Source organism: Monodelphis domestica, chromosome 5 (assembly GCF_027887165.1).
Source record: "Monodelphis domestica isolate mMonDom1 chromosome 5, mMonDom1.pri, whole genome shotgun sequence".
In the NCBI taxonomy this organism is placed as follows: Eukaryota; Metazoa; Chordata; class Mammalia; order Didelphimorphia; family Didelphidae; genus Monodelphis; species Monodelphis domestica.
Genome location: NC_077231.1, coordinates 25,582,716 through 25,602,345, shown reverse-complemented (window position 1 = coordinate 25,602,345; position 19,630 = coordinate 25,582,716). Strand labels below are relative to the sequence as shown.

The 19,630-nt window shown below is 47.5% G+C and overlaps 1 protein-coding gene across 16 annotated transcripts in view; it reads right to left on the bottom strand.

Annotated features, from left to right (window-relative positions):
• R3HDM2 (R3H domain containing 2) overlaps positions 1 to 19,630 on the bottom strand; it is a 178,140-nt gene that overhangs the window by 7,936 nt on the left and 150,574 nt on the right. For 7 of the 16 annotated variants that reach the window (XM_056797792.1, XM_056797789.1, XM_056797797.1 and 4 more), the window contains 9 exons: positions 18,043 to 18,074; positions 17,891 to 17,944; positions 13,182 to 13,414; positions 12,398 to 12,564; positions 4,940 to 5,041; positions 2,026 to 2,268; positions 1,498 to 1,624; positions 1,177 to 1,337; positions 567 to 721 (listed from right to left, as the gene is read on the bottom strand). In XM_056797792.1, coding sequence (XP_056653770.1) covers positions 567 to 721; positions 1,177 to 1,337; positions 1,498 to 1,624; positions 2,026 to 2,268; positions 4,940 to 5,041; positions 12,398 to 12,564; positions 13,182 to 13,414; positions 17,891 to 17,944; positions 18,043 to 18,074 — 1,274 coding nt within the window. The remainder of the gene's footprint in view (positions 1 to 566; positions 722 to 1,176; positions 1,338 to 1,497; positions 1,625 to 2,025; positions 2,269 to 4,939; positions 5,042 to 12,397; positions 12,565 to 13,181; positions 13,415 to 17,890; positions 17,945 to 18,042; positions 18,075 to 19,630) is intronic. The other 9 variants (XM_056797801.1, XM_056797795.1, XM_056797800.1 and 6 more) reach the window with 3 other exon arrangements.

Below are 19,630 nucleotides of genomic sequence, written 5' to 3'. Positions count from 1 at the left end.
ATCCGCCCCTCTGGGAAGCAGCAGCAGCTCTGAGCCAGCCCCACACCAATTTGCCATGCAATTTCTAAAATCACTCATCAGTTCAAAGTTAATTATATATATTTGTACTTGATCATCTTTCAATTAGGAGGCTGCTAATCAGTGCTACAGATGGAATGTTAGCGACACACGCTCTTCCCGGAAGCCTGGAGTGATGGAACCATGGCCATCACACGTACAGAGATGTCCCCCAAAGCAGTTAGCCATTTGGAGACAGTGAGAAGGACAGGGCTATACCCAAACAGATGATCGAAATCTAGACAGACAGACAGACAGTGCTCTATGCAGAGAGAAACAGAAAGAACCCAAGAACCCAGAGCTGGACATCCAGGAGACCCAAGTGCTGATCCCGTCATCTTTTGGAGAATGGGACCCAGGCAGAGAACATGGCTCCTGCCCATTCGTCTCCTCTCCTTCTGACCCCTCCGACAAATACCCAGAATTCAAGAGTTCAGCCCCACTCTCCTGGACAATCTTGCAATGCCAACCCCCTCCCAAAGCCCTTGCTTGTCCCCCCAGGGCTCCACCTTGTGCCATTCTGCTGAGCTGGTGGGATCACACTGTAGTACACAGGCACACTCCCTGCCGGTAAGCCCCCCTGGACTGATTGGCTGGCAGGGACCAGCACAGGCTGCTGAAAGGGCTGCTGGACAACATTCTGGGACTCATTTCCCACTGGAACCTGGAGAAAGATGGGATTAACTGTAATCCCTTTGTTACTCCATCTTCCCCTCCAGGCTCCCTAGTGCTAACAAACTCAGAAATATGTACCCCAAGTGTCAAATGCTACTTTCTCCACCCTCCCCGCCCCCCCAGACCCCCAGGGCCACAAAGGCTGGACCCAGGAGGGAGAGAGAAGCAGAACTCCCTGCTTCTTTGAGGTCCACTGACCTGCCTTTGGGGAAGACCTAACAATTTGCACAGGAATGAAAAAAACAAAGAAGGATTGAAATCCACTCTAACAGATGATGGGATGATCTAGACTAGATCTTATCTTGAAAGGAAGACCTAAAAAGGACAGAGAGTGGTTAACATTCTAGTGAGGAAGCTCTGTGGACGGCCCTGGGGAAGACTGTCCTTTACCTCTTTCTGAGAAATGGAGACTGGTTATCTCTCCTTCCCCAGAGTAATACCTACTTGGTATGAAGACAGCGGAGTATACTGGACCACGAGGCCTTGCATCTGGCCCCCCATGCTGTTCCTCTGGTTGCTGAGAAGGCCTTGGTTCTGTGGCTGCTGGATCCCCATCAAGCCCTGGTAAGCTGCCTGCTGCTGGTTGGACATTATGGGCTGTAACCCTACAAGGCAGAAGAGGTGGTTAGGGTCAGTGTGGCAGACCTGGAACAGCAACTCTTCCACTTCACCTCCCCGAGGGACCGAGGCTTCCTTCAGACTCATCTGGCTCTGGCACCGTCGAGGGAGAAAGGGCTCTCCTGGTCCCAACCCCACTCCTCTTACCAGGCTGCTGGGATGGCTGAGGCAGCTGTTGACCACGCTGGGGGCTGTAGGCCACCGGGTGAGAAAGAGGTCGGTATTGCTGGTTGGAGTTGGGGTACTGCCCAGGAGGGTAGTAAGAAACCTGTATCTAGAGAGAGAATGGGCACCTGAGTAGACTTTTCCCCTCTCTCCCACATTTTCCCCTATCAAAAAAACTCCCAAGCTCCAAGCCCAACTAAATATGCAACATATTGGGACTGGGAGTCAGAGAGTAGAACTCACTTCTATCTTTGTGTCTCTAATTGGAGGGTCAAGCACCTGCCTGAAGTTGGCTTTAAATAAGAGCAGATTTATAGGATGGCTCTCAGGGATGGGAAGCGATATTGGGGAAAGTGCTAGTGAGGCTAAGAACAAAATTTATCAATAAAGGTAAGAGGACTGGCTACTGACAGCTTTCTGGTTGTCTATGTGGAATGGAGAAAGACAAGAGGAAAGATTTTAAGCCTATAACAGCCTAAAAGATCCAAACTAGGACAGGAGGTTTCCTACCTGTTGTGGGGGCTGCATGTAGCCCTGGGGCTGCAGGACTTGTTGGCTTGGGGGAGCATGGCTGGAGGTGGAGTAGTTGGAGGTGGGAAGAGGCTGGCCCGTGGAGGCCATGATGAAGCCAGGTGGTTGAGGGTGTTGGGAGAGGAGGGGGGGCTGGAACAGGGCGGAAGATGGATCGGCTGCCTCGGCGGAACCTTGTCGGCTAAGGCTCATCTGCCCAAAGGGGTTGCTGAGATCATCCGTCTGTGGAGACAGTGGTTCACCCAGAGACTTGAAGCCAGGCAGTCTTTCTTCCCTGGCTCAAATAAAGACAAAGACAGACAAACGCACACAGGGCAACCTCTCCTACCTCCCTTCTTTTACAGACTCTATAAAGGACCATGGTTCTGTGTTTTATGGATCCCTGAACCAGTCCTTGGACCCTCTCACAGAGCTGGAGACATTTTGAACTCTTTTAAATTGAAAACTTGATGTTTAAGGAAAAAATTGATTGCAATTAATACTAAGAACCCTCAACCCTAGAGCTACTCTTTCCACTAAATATCCAGCAACAATAACCACAGAAGCTGCAAACATGGCAGAGCAAACAGAAATTGGGGCCCAAGGTAGAAGGTTGCTGGAGATTTCCACATGTGGTGAGAATCAGACCAACTGATGCTGCTGAGAGAATCTAATAGTCCTTCCATTTCCTGCCTTCCTTCCCCCAGGCAATTCTTCTGAAGGCTGCCATCTTTAACACCATCTCATTGACTCCTTCCCTTCTGGCTTTAAAGCACTTCCACTGCCCTCAGCTCTGCCAGTGTCCTGAAAGGGCTGTCAGATGCTTTATTCCAGCTGCCCTCTTCCAAGGGGTCATTTCCACCTCAGTTTGCTGATTCTGGGTGATGGCTTTCTTGCCCTTCAGAAGCCACTTCCAATTCTCACCTCCGAAAGGAGGCCAAGGCCAAGTGGCTGAGGTGGGGGTGGGGCCAACATCTAAGGACTTCATCTCTAAAGTCTTCCTTCCTAAGCAGCAAGGGCAAGAGCATTTCATCTCTCACTCCTCACGTGAAAGGGCAAGGGCCACTCTCTCTTCTCTTTTGTTCCCTGGAGAGAAGACATCTACACTAACACATGCATGCACACAGACACGCACACACAGAGCAAGATAATGAACAAAGCAGGAGGTCTCTTGCAGAAGAAATCAGGGGATACCAAACGTCAATGCCCTCCCCCTCATCCCATCTTTTCAGATCCTCAGCTCAGCTGTCTCACTCTCCCTTCCACCTTCCTCTCCTTGGGCCACATTATGAGGAAATGGGCAAGAGGGTAAGATGGGATTGGGCAATAGTTTGAGGTCTGTGTCCCAGGACTTTTCAGAAGGCAGGTAGAGGAGAAGAGGTAGGTAGAACAGAGGGGATCCTGGTGAAAAAGCAGAAATATGGGATTAAAATCAGGGTCAGACTACCCCCATAACCAAGATGGGGAAAATCTGGCAGAGTGCTCAGAGAGCCCGGCTCAGCAAAGGGCTACTGGAAAACTGGTGGGAGCACTTTGTCAGGGATGCTGACCATGCAACGAAAGAAGGATGTGAACTACTCTCAGATACCCTCCCCCCCCCAGAGTCTCAGGAATAGAGATCCGAGAGTTCCCAGGGATCCTGGACAGGAACACCAGCCAAGACCTTCAGTTAGTGACTAGAAACAGAGAATGAGGCAAAAGGAAAAGACAATGTGAGGCAGAGTTGAAAATTATGAATTTTATTTTTAATCTTCTAGTTTGGGCTCGGTTATTTTGTGAGCTGTCAAGCCAGATCCTCCTTCAACTACTTCAGATTCACCATTTCAAAGCAGCATTCCCTAATGCTTTTTTCAGTAATCATGCACTTATTTTTTGTACCTCCCTCACTGACAAGAAGAAAAGTAAAATATTTGTAATAAATAAGCATAATCCAAAAAACAAATTCCCATTTTGGTCCAAAATGTGTTTTATTCTGCATCTCACTGACTGTTCCTTCTTAACTCTGATCATCCCTTTACTGTCTCCTCTGAATTGATGGGCTCAGTTTGTACCATATTCCTTTAAAATTTTTAACTCTTACTTTCTGTCTTAGAATTGGTTCCAAGGCAGAAGAGCAGTAAGGGCTAAGCAATTAGGGTTAAATGTTTTGCTCAGGATTACACAGCTAGGAAGTGACCCAGGATCTCTTGTTTGTCTCCAGGCCTAGCTCTCTATCCACTGAACCGCCCAGCTGCCCTTATTATAGTCAATTGTATTTGTTAATGTTGTTCTTTATTCTTGAGTAATTCTGTGTGCTTAGAAATGGAGCTAAGGTAGACTATAAGGGCATGTTCTCTCTCTGTGTCTGTTACATGGTAGGGCCTTAATATCAACTGACCAATCTTAATTACATTTCTCTGGTACTTTGCCACAAATTATAGTGATGTAAGATATAAAAGCAATGGGCTCTTCAGTGGAAAGTTAACAGAAAAAATCCACAGTTAGGCCTTTTCTCTAAAGAAATAAAGGGATGTTGTGTCCATGGGAGTTCTTGCCTTTGCCCTCCCAGAAATGGCTAGAAAGGGAAAGGGAGGTGCCAAGACCTGACAATACACTAGATTCTCATGGCTGGAGGAGGCTGGTCCAGAATCAGACCTCTTTTCCTTTCTCATATAGCTCTGGGGGTCAAATTCTGTTTCTCACTGTCACCTCAACAGAAGAGTCAGGCTGATTGGGTGGACACTGGTGGACAGCCTGGCCCACATCAATTCCTCAAGGGGACGTAGCTTTGGGCAACACTGCTGGACAGAAAACACATTGTACTAACAGCCAAGGAGATGCACACGCATGAATCTGTACAAGAATCCTGAGGCTAGCACATGGACACAGACATGTTCACATACAGGTAGGGACGAGAAAAGGAAACAGGGTATACCATATTGTACTGCTGGGGCGGAGAGACTGGCAGAAGGACCTGGGGACAGGAGCTTGGAGAGTACTGAACAGGCTGCGCAGAGGGCTGCAGAGCTGAGACTGGCTGTGGACCAGCAGAGAAGCATGCAGAGAAGGAGAGAGAAGGGCACAGGTTGGAGTGGAGAGAACACAGGGAGGGAAGAACAAGGTTAATCATAAGTGAAATTGCAAATGACCAGCAAGGGTACTGAGGAGGCAGCAAACGGGATCAGGGATGGCCCCTGGGAGCCATCTGCCTCTGTGACCAAAGGCTCATTTTACCTATGAGAAGGAACCTCTCAAAGGATGCCCAACTCTGCTGCTGGGGCAAATGTTTGTCTCCAGGTATCATCAAGTGTGTCCCTTGGGCCAGAGGCCAATTTGCTCTCTTACTATGGATGTTGCTTGCTTTCTCTTTCCCATACACTTTCTAAGCAAACAATTTCTGAGGAGCATTGCTGCCACACTTCTAGCTTCCCAAGTCTCCTCCAAAGAGGAGAGATTCCTATTTGGGCTGTCGTCACATGGCTGCAGGGAGCCTGATAAAGGGGACAGGAAGGGGGTTATTTGGAGTCTGGCCTGTCTCCCCCTGCTGTGTTCCCAATTTCACATCCCATCTCTCCTAAACAAACTGTTCATTCACAAAGATTAGCCCCCCACCCCTTTCTGAGAACAGAGAAGAAAAAAAAAACCACCCATTTAATGCTTGGATCGGGCTGCTTCCTTCTTTCTCCATAGCTGCCCTGTGCTCCAACTTGGGAGGTTAATATGAAAGATCCCCCAGTACACAAGCAGGGATCTAGGAATAAAATACAAAACAGCTTTGTTGAAATCAAACAGCTTTTGTTCCCACCGCACCTTTGCCGGCTTAGAATCAGGGGATTTGTTTGTCAAGGACAGATTATATTTCCAAACCATTTCTTTAAGGTTGGCCCTTTTTTTCTTTCCCTCTTTCCATCGGCGAGCTCCAATTATTTCTTCAGTTTCTTTAGCCACAATCTCGGGTAATGCTGGCACAGAGTTTGGAGAGATCAGGGAAGGCCAAAGGGCCTAAGCAGGTAGAATTCCCATGTCCCACACTCTTCCTACCCCAAGCCTCTCTCAGCAGAGGGTAGCATTTGGACACTGCAAACATTTCAGGAAGCTGGGCCAGGAGGACGATGGCGGATTTCAGAAAAGAAAAGATCTCCCTAGGCTTGGTACTTAGAATCTGAGTTGTGTCAAAGTGGCTAGGAAGGAATTCATCTGCTATATGGCCCATATGCAGTTTAAAGGCAAAGCCCACCCATTTCCTAACAAACATTGTGAATGCAGGCTCAGAAGCACGGAGTGTGGCAAGTGTGAGAGCCTTTTGGTGCAAAATCCTTTAAATGAACATTCTCCTCCAACTCAGCCCTAGTGGGAAATTTTATTTACTTATTATGACTGTGAACTTTGAGGTGGAGAGGAACACAGGGGAATCCTCTCATCCTGACAAAGAGAAATGGCTTCTAGTACCCTGCCTCCTTTTCAGAAGAATTCAGGTTCCCAAATCGTGGGAATCTGAAAAGCAGTCGGAGAACAATCCTGCCACCTTCTGGGGAATCCTGGTCAATGCCACCAGGTGCCACCTGTAACTGAACAGGACAAGGCTCCCCCTTCAAGAGCCCAGCACTCCTTCAGCACTTTGGCTGAAGTCCCTCCTCCTAAGCCCTAGCCAATGGGGCACTGGCACATGGTACATGGGTCCACTCTCCACCACCTTCCCCAGCATCCTGGGCTCCTAACTATCTCTCCACGCCCAAGGCCTGCCAATTTCACCTTTGGGCCATCTCCCAATACCCCCCAAGGCAGTGTGGGCCCTGGCCCCCTCACACCCATGCTGGGCCTGCCTACCTGTCTCCAGTCTCTCCCTACTTCCGTTCATCTTCTGTTTAGTCAATGCTTAGGAAGTGAGGCCATACACCACAGGTGGCCCCGGGGCCCAATGGGCTCTCTATTCCTCTGGGGTAAGATATAAAACTTTTTGACTTAAAAAGCCTATGAAGGCCTTCCAGGTTTCTTACACTTTCCTCCCCTCCACTATACTACAATTCCAAGCACAAGACAACCCCTCACCTGACTTCCTTCAAGTCTCAGCTAAAATACTACCTTCTGCAAGAAGCTTTTCCCATTCTTTTCTTTCATAAGTCCCTTACCTTCTGCCTTGGAAGTGACACTAAGCATCAGTTCCAAGGCAAAAGAGTGGTAAGGGCTAGACAATGGGGGTTTAAGTGGCTTGCCTACGGTCACAAGGCCAGGGAGTGTCTGAGGCCACATTTGAACCCAGGACCTCCCATCTCTAGAGCTGGCTCTCTATCCACTGAGCCCCTAGTTCTCCTTACCCATCCTGATCCTTCTTAATACTAGTGCCTGCTCTCTGAATGATCTCTAACTTACCTGCAGATAGTATGTGTGTTTATAATTGTTTACATGTGGTCTCCTCCATTAGACTCTGAGCTGAGGAGCAGAGATCAATCTTGTCTTTCTGTAACTCCAGCACACTTAATAAATGTTTGTTGACTGCACTCATGATTGGTGGGTAGTGCCCCCCCGGGAAGAACTATGAGATCTGCATGCAGGTCATCATCCTCATTTCATCTCCCACTCCTTTGCCTTATCTCACCTAGACCTCCAATGTACTTCTTGGCTACCTCCACATCATGGTCTCCCTGGAATTCCTCCCCAGCTCCTACAGCTCTCCCCTTTGTCTTGTGTTGTTCTATCCCATTAGATAGATGCCCTGGGATGGCAGACTATTTTAGTTGCTTGTATTTGTTTTTGCTTTTATTTTTTTGACAACTTTACCTTAGGTCTTTGTATTGGCTCCAAGGCAGAAGAGCAGTAAGGGCTAGACAATGGGGGTTAAGTGACTTGCCCAGGGTCACATAGCTAGGAAGTGACTGAGGCCAGATTTGAACCCAACATCTTTAGCCTCCATGATCTAGCCACTGAGTCATCTAGCTTGTACCACTAGGATTTAATCAAATCACCCAGAGAGAAACTGCTTTTCCTAAGACTATGCTATGAAGTCAGTTGGACAATTCATTGAGATGGCCTATCAGTACAGATATCTTGGGAAAGATGGACAAATGAACAAGGTCCAGAACTGGGCAGAGGAATGTGGGACTGAATTGAAGACACTGCCTAGTGCTTTTAATGAGCACAAAGCTTCTCCCTAAAACAGAAGTCACTGTCTTTAATAGTGAGATCATTTGGAGGTTGCAGTATGGGGACACATCATGGAAAACAACAATCTCCAAAAAATGAACGTCAGAAGTCAGCCAGAAGACAATGAGGTGTGTAGTGGGTGTGCCTGGGATGCAACATAAAATCAGCTGATGGTTCCAGAGGCAAATTCATTTCTCACTAGGGAACTTGTGTCGACACTACCACATGGAAAAAGGAGGCAGAGGCTGGCCATGCATGGAGAGCAAGGGAGAGCTCTTAGAGAGGAGATGTGGAGAAGGGGCTCCAAGGGAGGACTTACAGAGGATACACACACGAAGCCTGAGAACTATAAATGTTCTAGGACTGTGAGGAATACAGATATTAATAAGATCATTGATTCACTGAAGCACTAGATTTTACATATTTTGAAATCTATTCTTGTGAATGGAAGTAAAAATAAAGTTTCATGTTAAATAAAAGTGTCCCCCTACCTTAAGCCTGAGGAATTGTGCCCTTTCCCTCAAGAGTCTGCAATCTTGTACATGTGGCAGGCTAGGAACAATGACTTATTCCAGGGTCAGCAACCACTTTAGCTCTGGGTGTCACCAACAATGTCATATGATGACTTGGCACACCAGTTGGGGGGGGGGGGAGGAAGAGAGTGGGTGAGATGGAAGGAAGATGGGAGAAAGGAAATGGAGGATATATAAGGAAAAGTGCTAGGACCACAGGTGCCATCCAGAGGCAAAATTCCACAGGCTTTTTAAGCCTGATTTTACAGGAGATTTCATCTATCCCAGCTAGCATTTGTGAAATACCTACTATGTATCAGATCCAAAGGATATCAAAACAAGAGAAACAATTGTCCCTGCCCCTAAGGAATTTACATTCTGTTGTGAAGATACATTATATAAACAGATAAATATATACGTGAAAATCTGAGGAATGAATGAACACTAACAGCTTAGGGAAGTTTCTGGTGTTAAATGGCACATAGAATGAGCTGGGAGGGGAGCAAAAGGCCAGGAGAAGGCAAGGGAGAAATGCATTCCAGGGCAGCCTGAGCAAAGGGACAAAAGAAACAAGTTTGGAGATTGTGAAAGAGGTCTAGAGAACCTGATGTGCAAATCTGAGTCATCTGCACTGACGTGATGCCCACAGGAGTTGCTGAGATCAAAGCTGCCCAAAAGCTTGAGAGGGACCCATCCAACAGGAAGGCAGAGATCCATGACATAAGTGTTCTAAAAACCCAGGAGGGAAAGAATATCTAGGAGGACAGGGGAATTAACAATACTGACTGATTTGAGAATGGACCTTCCTGAGTGCAGCTTCAGCAGAAGTGGTGGTGGTGGTGGTGGTGGGGAAGGGGGAGGGGGGGGACAGAAAGCCAAATTGCAAGTTGAGGAGTGAGGAGAAGGTGTAAAAGTGGAAGCAAATGAGTGTAGTCTTTTCTAAGAGTCTGAATATGAAAGACAGAAGAAATATAGGAAGGTAGCTTGAGGGGTCTAAGGGAAGGTTTTTTTAAAAGGTTGGAAGGGAATCCTGCTGTGTCTGTAAGCCCAGAGAAGGAGCCAAAGGAAAAGGAGGGATTTAAAATTTGGAACAAAGAAAAGAGGCCTCTTCATCAGAGACAGATGCAAAGATGGAAAGGACAGAAAATAATGTTTAGGTGATTGGAAGTGGGGAACTGGAGAGAAAAGGAAGGCCATGGATGGCCTAAATTGGAGGGGAAAGTACATGGCTTCAGAAGAGAAGAGAAAGTATGGAATCTCACCAGTGGGAAATATAGTAGAGTCAATCAAAGACAACTCAATGCACTGGAGTGTAGAATAAGGACCCAGTTGGGAATAGATAATGAAAGTCTGTAGTGGACCCAATCAGCACAGCAATATGACTTCCTCTAGGTTTTCAGCAGGAGTAAAGAAGGTGGCTGTATGAGTAATCTAGGGTTAAAGCATGAAAAAGATAATTAACCTTGATCATATATTTATATACACACATATATGTATGTATATATAAATATAAATTATATCTATGGAGAGGGAGGGAGGGGGAGGGAAGGGGGGAGAGAGAGAGAGAGAGAGAGAGAGAGAGAGAGAGAGAGAGAGAGAGAGAGAGAGAGAGAGAGAGAGAGAGAGAGAGAGAGAGAGAGAGAGAGAGAGAGGGAGGGAGGGAGAGAGAGAAGGAGGGAGGGAGAGAGAGAGCGCAGAGACAGAGACTTTAAAGTTTGTAAAGCACTTTGTAGATATTTTTTCATTTAGCCTCACAACAGCCCTAGTAGGTAGGTAGGTGCTATTATCTATCATCTTCATATTTGAACCCAGGACCTCCTATCTCCAACCCTGGATCTCAATCCACTGAGCCATCCAGCTGCCCCCCTGCGGCCCCCCCCCCCAATCTATTTTGGCAGCTGTGGGGTATAAAATACCATGCCTGGAGGGGGGAGATTCAATGCAAGTAATCTAAACAGAAGGCCACTGCAGTGGTCTAGATGAGACTTGATTAGAGTAGTAAACGTGTAGTGGAAAAGAGACAAATCAGAAAGTGAAGGTAGAGTGAAGGCTCGGTAAACATCAACAGATCGATTCAGGCTCCGAGGACTGGGCTGGGACAGAACTTGTACAGAGTCGACATTCGAACACTTTCTCAGACCCAATACAGATACTCTCTCTTTTTATGTCTCCCCATCTTCTATTTAAAGGGATGGCTGGAGGCAGAAGAGAGGATGAAGTTTCATCAAAGCACACATTCTGAATGAGATTACACAAACAGAGAGGAAGATGAGCAGGGATGGTGCTGGAAAGAGTAAAGACTAGAGAAAAATGGAAGGACTGAAACCACCAGCTAACAGACATCCACATAAAGGAGGAGAGAAGTTTTTCTAGATAATCAACTTCCCAGGCTTGGGCTCACCGACAGGAAAGCCCAGAATCCCCAAGCTGGTGGGGCCCTCGAAGGTGAGACTCTCCATGGCCTCCCTCAATGGCAACTGAGTCTCCACTCAAAGACTTCACCTGAGAACTCTACTTCTAGTTATCAGCTGTGTGGTGTTTTTTGTTTGTTTTAATAAAACCCTTACTTTCTGTCTTAGTATCAATTCTAAGACAACAGAATGATAAGGGTTAGGCAATGGGAGTTAAATGACTTGCCCAGGGTCACACAGCTAGAAGTGTCTGAGGCCAGGCGTGAACCTATGACTCCAGCCCTAGTGTCTACCTGCTGTGCTACTTTGCTGCCCCCTAAGTGTTAGTTTTTCCTTATACTAGGGACAAGTTGTGCTGGGGCCAAGCAAACCGGGCCTAAAGGACCGCAGAGTATTCCAGCTCTAGCAGGGGGAGGAAAAGAGCTTCTGGGGTTTGCCTTTAAGTACCTAGAGCAGATATGCATGGCATCTCTGTCCTCTAGACAAGTTTCATTTTCTTGAAAACGGGTTCTTGGCCTTGAGAAGATGGGAGGAATGGGAAGCCTGGGAGATGAAAAGGAAAAACTGTCCCAAAGGAGATGTAGGCAGCTGCTCTTGGCATCTGGAAGGCCCTAGTGTGAATCCTGCTCCAGAAATGCCCTAGGCAAGTTACTTCTCATTTCTCAACCTCTGTTTCTTTCTATACAAAACAGAACGGTTCCAAGGAACGATTGAGAGAATGTATGGAAAGCACTCTGCAAGCCTCAAAGCCTGGTGTAAATGCTAACAGACACAAGAACATCCCACACCAGGGAGAAAATGGCAGCAGAACACGGCAGGCAGGGTCTTTGGCCCCAGACACTGAAAGTGTAACAGATGCTGGCTGGCCTCGGTACAAACATTGGGGGGCATCTACAACACACAGCAGATCTGGGAGAGCCTCAGGGGACGAGTGGGTCAGAGAGTCAGAACTGCAGGGGCTCCCACTGGCCCCAATGACATCCTAATTTAACCCCAGATTTGCCCAAGAGGCAGAGTTCAACCCTTCCTTTGACAGAAGCTGAGGCCCAGGGAGCTGAAGGGGTTCAAAGGCAGTGTCTGGGGTGGATCTGAATCCGAGGCCTCCGGCCATGCTGCCGTTACTGTCCCATCCTCCTAGGGGCGGAGGAAACAGAGAAGGAGAGAGAACACACAAGCTGACAAACAAAGGGAAGCGCCACCCTACGAAAGGCTGGTCCAGGGCTCGGAGAGCTGCCAAGGTGCCACAGGCTTCTCTCCCAGGTAGTCCTGGGGAGGCTCTGAGCCCCTGATGGGAGGGGGAGGCTGGGAGGAGCCCAAAGGGAGCCTCACCTGGGAGATCATGTGATTGCTCAAGGGTGGCTGCTGTTGGGGTGCGGGTGGGAGCGCCGGATGCTGCTGTTGCTGCTGCTGCTGCTGGGGGGCGCAAGGGAGGAGGCCCCGCACGGGCTGGGAGGAGGCAACCTGGCCGCACACTTCAGGGGCACCTAGGGTAAGACCTGGAGCACAGAGAGACCCACTCATTCACAGATAGAAATCAACCCGATACCTGCTCAGCTCCAGCCTCCCCTCCCCAGGGGGGGAACCAGCCTGAGGCTGGTGGGGGGATGTCAGGCAGCCCTCGAGGGCTCCAGCCTCTCCTGGCCTTCCTCTCTGCCCTGAGCTGCTTAAAGAAGCGCTGCCCAGTCCCCGCTACAAATGTGTCCCATGTATGCACAGTGACCCTTCCCCAAATTCTTTCTCCATTTCAGATTAGCTCCTGTTGGCGAGACACGGGCCAGAGCGTGAGCTCTCTGTGAATCTGAGGTCCACGTCAGACCTGGAGAACACAGCTCGGGCCACAGTCACAGCCAATGCAGGCTCCCACCAGACCCAGGGAAAGGGAAGGCAGGCCAAGGGGGCTGTGGGCGAGCAGGGCCTGCATGGCAAGTGCTGGGGGTATGAGAGAACGTGAGCGCTTGGGGCTCTTCCGGTCTGTCCCAGGGAAGGGTGCTCAGCGCTCCCAAGAGACACATGTGCGAAGCGATTGACGAGACCGCCCAAACCAGCTGGACGCCGGCCTGGCCGAGGGCAGAGACCAGGGAGGGGCTCGGAGGAGCTGACTCTGATGTAGTACCTGGCCTGGAGATCCTTCCCGAGCTGCCTCCTTTATTGCTCCCAATGCTGTCGCCCCGGGTGAGAATGGAGATCCCACTGAAGCTGCTGGCTTTGGTAACGGGTGGCCGCATACTACGGACAGAGCCATCTGAGTCTGTGCTGCTCCAGGGCCGGGGCTCCAGGGATTTGATCTCGCTGTCTGTGCTGCTCTGGCGGCTGCTCGAGGTACGGCTCAGGCCCTCACGGTTCCCCCTGCAGAGACCACAGTGGTCAGAACGCCCCCCACCCCACCACCTTGGCATAAGAGCTAGGGGAGAGCTTATTTCGGTTCTTTGAGAACAATGAAGGCGGGGCACACTGATTTCTGGTGAGCTGGCCAGCTGATTGAGCTTGATGGGAGCAGACAGAACAAGACCAAGAGTGGCAACAAAGAGCAGAAGGGCAAATCTGGGAGAGAGAGAACTGGTGACTGATCAGACCCAGAGACTGGCTTCCTGTTCCTTTTGGGAGCCCACAGTGGGGCTAGTCGGCCAGGGGAAGAGCTCTCCCATGTGGAGGTGGGCCAGGCCAATGATGCAACAGAATAAAGTGCTAATGGCTTCCTCATGTAACTCATAGAGTCAAGCCCAACAAAAGTCCGCATTGTGACCACTTTTGAGGGAATGGGAAGATTCCTACCAGTCTGACAATAGAGGCCTTGGCTTAATGACGCTCGATATCCATGGAGGTTTGGGCATAACTAGTTCTAACAACTTCTGGCCAAGCAAAATCAAACCTGTCTGGGACCCCAAACAATGAAAGAGGAAACACTGCAACTATATCCTCCATGTTCTTTCATATAGATTCCCAGGTAGGTAAAAGAACAAGGACAGTAATGGGATTCAACTCTAAGAGATGGAGAAGACAGGGCTTTCTTACCAGTCTGAACTGCAAAGTTGAGACTGAAAAGCCAATTTCCTGCCGACCCCCCACTAACTAGATACCGGAAGTCCCCTATCATTAGACTTCCAAATGCCAGGGATTTTCTTCTCATCTCCAACAGTATATCTGAATTGGTGATAACAGATAAGAGTAAATGGGAGGACATTTGTCCTCAACCAAAATATATAGTACCAAACCACTGGTACCCAAGAAATGGCCTCACTTTAGGGCACAAAACCTCTAACCCCAACTCTAAAGCATTATACAAATGACCCCAACTCTCCCCTCCCCCAGATATCTAGTACAGTCAACAGTCCTCTCCTTAGTTTGGCCATCTGTTAAAGTAGATATGCCACAAATGGGAATGGCCCCAGCCAGACACCAAAGACTGAGAGGCTTCTAGTAAAATTTTATCTCCCAGAGAGTTTTAATATAATTCAAAAAGATCTCCATGTCCCTTGAACATCTGACCCCAGAGAGGGCCAGGCTTGTAAAACAGGGCCTGTTTTATCAGGGCTTCCCTGTATGCCAGGGAGAGTCAGGAAGAACTGAAAAGAGAGAAATATAATCAGTGTGGAGTGATATGTCAGGGGCAGAAGCAATGTCAGATTTGAGAGAAGAGTCGATAACAAGAAGTCTTGGGGTTCTGATTGAGGGAGAGAAAAAAGGAGGGATAGAACAGAAGGAGGAAAAGAAGAAAGCAGAAAGAAAGGGAGAGAGGCAGAGGTAAAGGTGAAAAAGAGAAACAAAGAGAGAGATGAGAAGGGAAGGGGGGAGGGAGAGGAAGAGACAGAAGGAAAGGAAGATGGAGAATGGAAAGGGAGAGGGGAAAGAAGAAAGGAGAAAGAGAATGGAAGAAATGGAAAGAAAAAGGGAGAGAAAGAGGGAACAGAACAGAGAAAAAGACAACGGGAGATGGAGCAGGAGGGAAAGGAAGAGGAGAGCAGGAGAGAGAGAGAGAGAGAGAGAGAGAGAGAGAGAGAGAGAGAGAGAGAGAGAGAGAGAGAGAGAGAGAGAGAGAGGGTGAGGAACAGAGGGCAGAAAGCATGTACATGTGAAAGCATGTTGTGTAGGTTCTAGGACACTGGCTCTCACATCTGTGTCCATCTGTAGAGGCTCTGTGTCCACCTACCTTCTCTGTGTGAAGCTGTTCTCAGAACCAGGGAATATCTGAGTGCTACAATGAGGCTAGTGTTGGGGGAGCCTGGTGCCAAGCTGAGTAGAGTCATTACGATTTCTTGGTAGCAGCCCCAGCACAGTGCTAGGCACACGAGTGCCAGACAACCTGAGCTCTAACCAAGTCCACTGAGGGTCAATGAAGCTGGACTGTAGCCAGGCCATGGTCTCAGTGTCTCTCTCCAACTGGCCCCAGATGCAGAGCCGTCAAACATTCAGGCAGAGAACGAGGCTGATAACCACAACAAGGCCATGATCCTGTAGTTTGGGCGTGGGCCTGGGGATCATATTTTTTTTGGGCTACATAAGGTGGGTTTAATCTCTGGAAATGGCTTTAATGTCCATGTGAACAGTTAGGACCACAGGGTAGGGAACAGGAAGTGTTTGGAACAGAAGCTGGGAGGACCCTAGCACTAATAGTGCCTATGAAGTCAGAGTTAGGATAAGAAGTCAGCCAGAAGCTTGGGGAGTTGCTCCCATTACTGCTCATCTGGATCAAAGACTGGGCTCTCTGCACTTATTTCCTACTTTTTTGGAGGTGGATAGGGCAGGGAGACCATGGGGAACAGGGAGAAGGGAGGCTAATAGACTGAAGCTTTTGAGGTAGGCAATCTGCACATCATTGCTGACATCGAGAATGGGAAGAAGTCCCCTTCTCAAAATCTATAAGACTGTAGTACATGCCTAGGATCATAAATCCTTCATCAAAGTTCCAGATAAAAAGTTATAGCTAGGGGGCATCTGGGTAACTCAGAAGACTGAGAGCCAGGCCTAGAGATGGGAAGTCCTAGTTCAAATCTGGCCTCAGACACTTCCTAGCAGTCACCCTTAGGCAAGTCAATTAACCCCCATTGTCTAGCCCTTACCACTCTTCTGCCTTGGAACCAATATATATTATTGATTCTAAGATGAAAGGTAAGGGTTAAAAAAAAACCTTATAGCTAGAAAACTTTTGGTAGGGAAGTCAGGGTCTATGCCTGCTTATTAGGTTCATCTTTCCTGTACAATGTCTTGCCACATGGCACCAACTCATAGTTTTAACCAGTCAATCTTAATTAGATGTCAGAAGAGAAACATTCAAAGAGGAGACTTGGCAGCTTGGAAGGCACAAAAGGTTGTAGTATAAAAAGTCCTCAGCCGTAGTCAGGAGACTTGGATCAAGTAACAGTTCTGTCAATTTAGGCAATAGTAACAAAACACTGAGCCTCAGCTTCCTCACCTGTAAAATGCAGACAATATCTGCTTTGCCTAATTCACCACATTGCTGAAATCAAATATTAATGTATTTTGAAAATTATGCATTGCTACACAAATGTAAGATAATGTTATTAAACCCCACTTCATCCAAAGGATTTGCAGTATCTTCTGGGAAGTCACGTAGGACATCCAGATCCCAGAACCATCAAGGGTTAGAGGCTCTCACGCTTCTTTGGTGAAAGATAACCTTGAGTAGGAACCTGTTTTATGCAGGAGCTAATGAATTTGAGTTAATGAGGAATGGAGCAGGAGCTAGATAAAGGAACCCCACTCCCAATCCCCAACATTATTCAACAGCCTTCTATGCATGGAGGCTTTGGAACAGACCTCCATGTACTGCAAGAATGGGATGGTCTGGAAAGGGTACACATCCTTTCCATTCCACTTCAATTATGTGAATTCTATCTGCTTTGGTTCCATTTTGTTATGCAGCTTGGACCTGATTGGAGTGGAGGTACCATTTGGAAATTGTCTTTGCTTCATGTCTAACTTTATAGTGTTGTATATGAAGAACCTTACTCTAGAATGAATGTTCTCATTTATAAAAAGGGGAAAACATACCAAAAGATAATGAACAAAAGCAACTGGCTGAATCCAGTAGCCAATCCTCTATGGGAAACACCCAAACTAGAAATATTGACTTATCTCATTACCCTTCCCATGAATGGTCCTTGTCGGGGTAAGACTAAGATCCATAATGAAGGGGAGAAATTCATGCTGAACCTGTTCTGCGGACTAAGGGAGGGCAACAGACTCTGAAACTGCCAATCTGACATCTTTCACCAGCCCTAAATGCTATTGAGAAAAGAGAACCATATAAAGAATAGGTTCCTAGCCCCCACTGGGGGAGGCAGGTTCTTCTAGAGGTTATTTGATCTTCCCATGCCTCCTGGTGGAACTATTCATAAACAATCCCAAATAGAATGATTAGAAGGTGGGGGTTCAGAAGTTTCTTCTTCTTAAAGACTATACAACCAAGAATACACTACACAAATCCCTCCACAATTACAAGATTGGTATCTATAGAAGACACAGTTCATCTTTCCTCAAGGAAATAAAAGTGTTCAGTGCATCCACTTCACCCAATTTCTTTTGCTTTTCTAGGGACAGAAGAGAGGCCAGAGACTTTTCTGGTACCTTTTACCTACCTATGCAAGGCTCAAAATTTAATCAGAAATAATAGAATTTAGCAGGAATTGTGTCAGTGTGGTTTGTTCGGTTTTTTGGGGGGGAGGGGGAGGGAAAAGGAAGGAATCCAATATTGCAAATACCACAGGTTGAACAATTCCACAAGCAGCCATGCATGGTGCAAACTCACTCTGCTGAACAGATTATGGCAAAAAAGGGGGGGAAGGAGGGGACACACAAAGGTACCTAAAAATCTGCCTTCTTTTGTGAGAGCTAGAAGAAAAGGCTTCTTTGGAGAGTCTGTTGGTTAACATCAAAGAAAAGCATCATTATGGGATTACATTCTCCTTGCTGACAAAGCTCACTGTGAAGCAGGGAACATGCTCAGTGGTACTAACCTGATGTCATTTAGATATCCGTTCTGGCCAGTCTAGGTGGGGGAGGAGAAAACGGAAAATCACTTATAAGAAAACAGCATGGCACATTGGAAAAAGGGCGTCCAAGACACTCTGAATACCCAAGGTTCTCAAACCAAAGGAGTTCACCCCCACCAGTTGGATCTTAGATGAGAAAAGGGGGCAAAAGAACCCTTACCCACACACCCACTCTAACTTTGTATCTCTAATGGGAAAGAGTTTTTTTCAGATCTGGAATGCTTCCCTAAGCATTTGTTTGATGACAGAGGTTGGTGAGGAATAGGAATGGGAAAAGGGAGAATAGGGAAGCAAAACTAACTAGCTAGTTTTCTTTCTCATTCTGGCATTTGATCCCCCCGAGTTTGCTAAGTGGGGCTCACTAAATTAGAGGTCTGGCTATTATGGTGAGTCATGGAGAAAGACTTGGGTGATTTGGGAGTAACCTCAATGGCCACTCCATGTCCATCTACTACACTGACCCAAAGGAAGTGGTCCTGATGACACCCAGAGAGGCTTAGTGGAGCAAGGGAAAGGAGAAGTTACTTTCTAACATCTAGAGAAAATCCTAAGTCAAATAAATAGCATCAAGGTGGACTCCCCTGGACATGAGATCCGCAGTGGTATAGAAAAGTACTAACAATGTCTAGCCACTGAGCTGGGTGGGCACTGGAGAGAAACCCAAGCAGGATAGCATTCCCTTTCTAGAGCATGGAAGCTCTGTTGAAGGTGGCAGCAGCAGCGGCAGCAGCAGCGGTGGCGGCGGCGGCGGCAGCGGCAACAGCAGCAGCAGCAGCAGCAGCAGCGTTTCCATCCAAACAGCCTTCTTGCCACCTTACTTTCTTATTTTCAGGCTCCCCCTTACCAGAATCCACAATGCCAACTTAATCAACTTCCCCTGGCTGGTCAGGGGTCCCTTGCAATTGGGAATCAAGCAACTTCTTTCCTGGGGCTTTTGGGCTGAATCCAGCTTTCTCAGTCTGGAGGTTCAAAGCTTCCTAACTCCTCCATCACAGCAAGAAGTAGGAGGATCCAACATGAAACTCAGAAATCCACGGAGATTTGACAAAGACTCTGGGCCTCAGTAGAGGCAGGAAAAGACAAGGGGTTTTGGAAAAAAAAGGGACAGAAGGTTTCTAAACTATTTTCCTTAGCTTTCATTGTATTTCTATTTTCTAGGTATTTCTGATAACCAAACCCACACAACTATTTAATTTAATTAAGAAAAACTTCTTATTCTTTCATAAAGTCTGTTGATTTGGCAAAGGCTAACATGGTGGGTGCTTTTCTTATCTGTGTGGTTAATGAAGCCAACAAGGACTGGAGGTCAGTGAGGAATAGCATCTTGTCCACATGATGCTAAGGAATACTACTGATCCCAGCCATGTGCAAATAGCAGCTCTCCTTAAATTTCATCCAGTCACTGGTCAGGATGGCAAGCTCTCGTCAGAATGTTCACTGAATTTCTGAAGGGTTATCTTGACTTGGGAGGTGAGAGCCCATACAGGCACAAGGTAAGATGATTATTCCTCCTTGGGCTTTGGGAAAGGAAACTTATTGTACACCTGTTCCA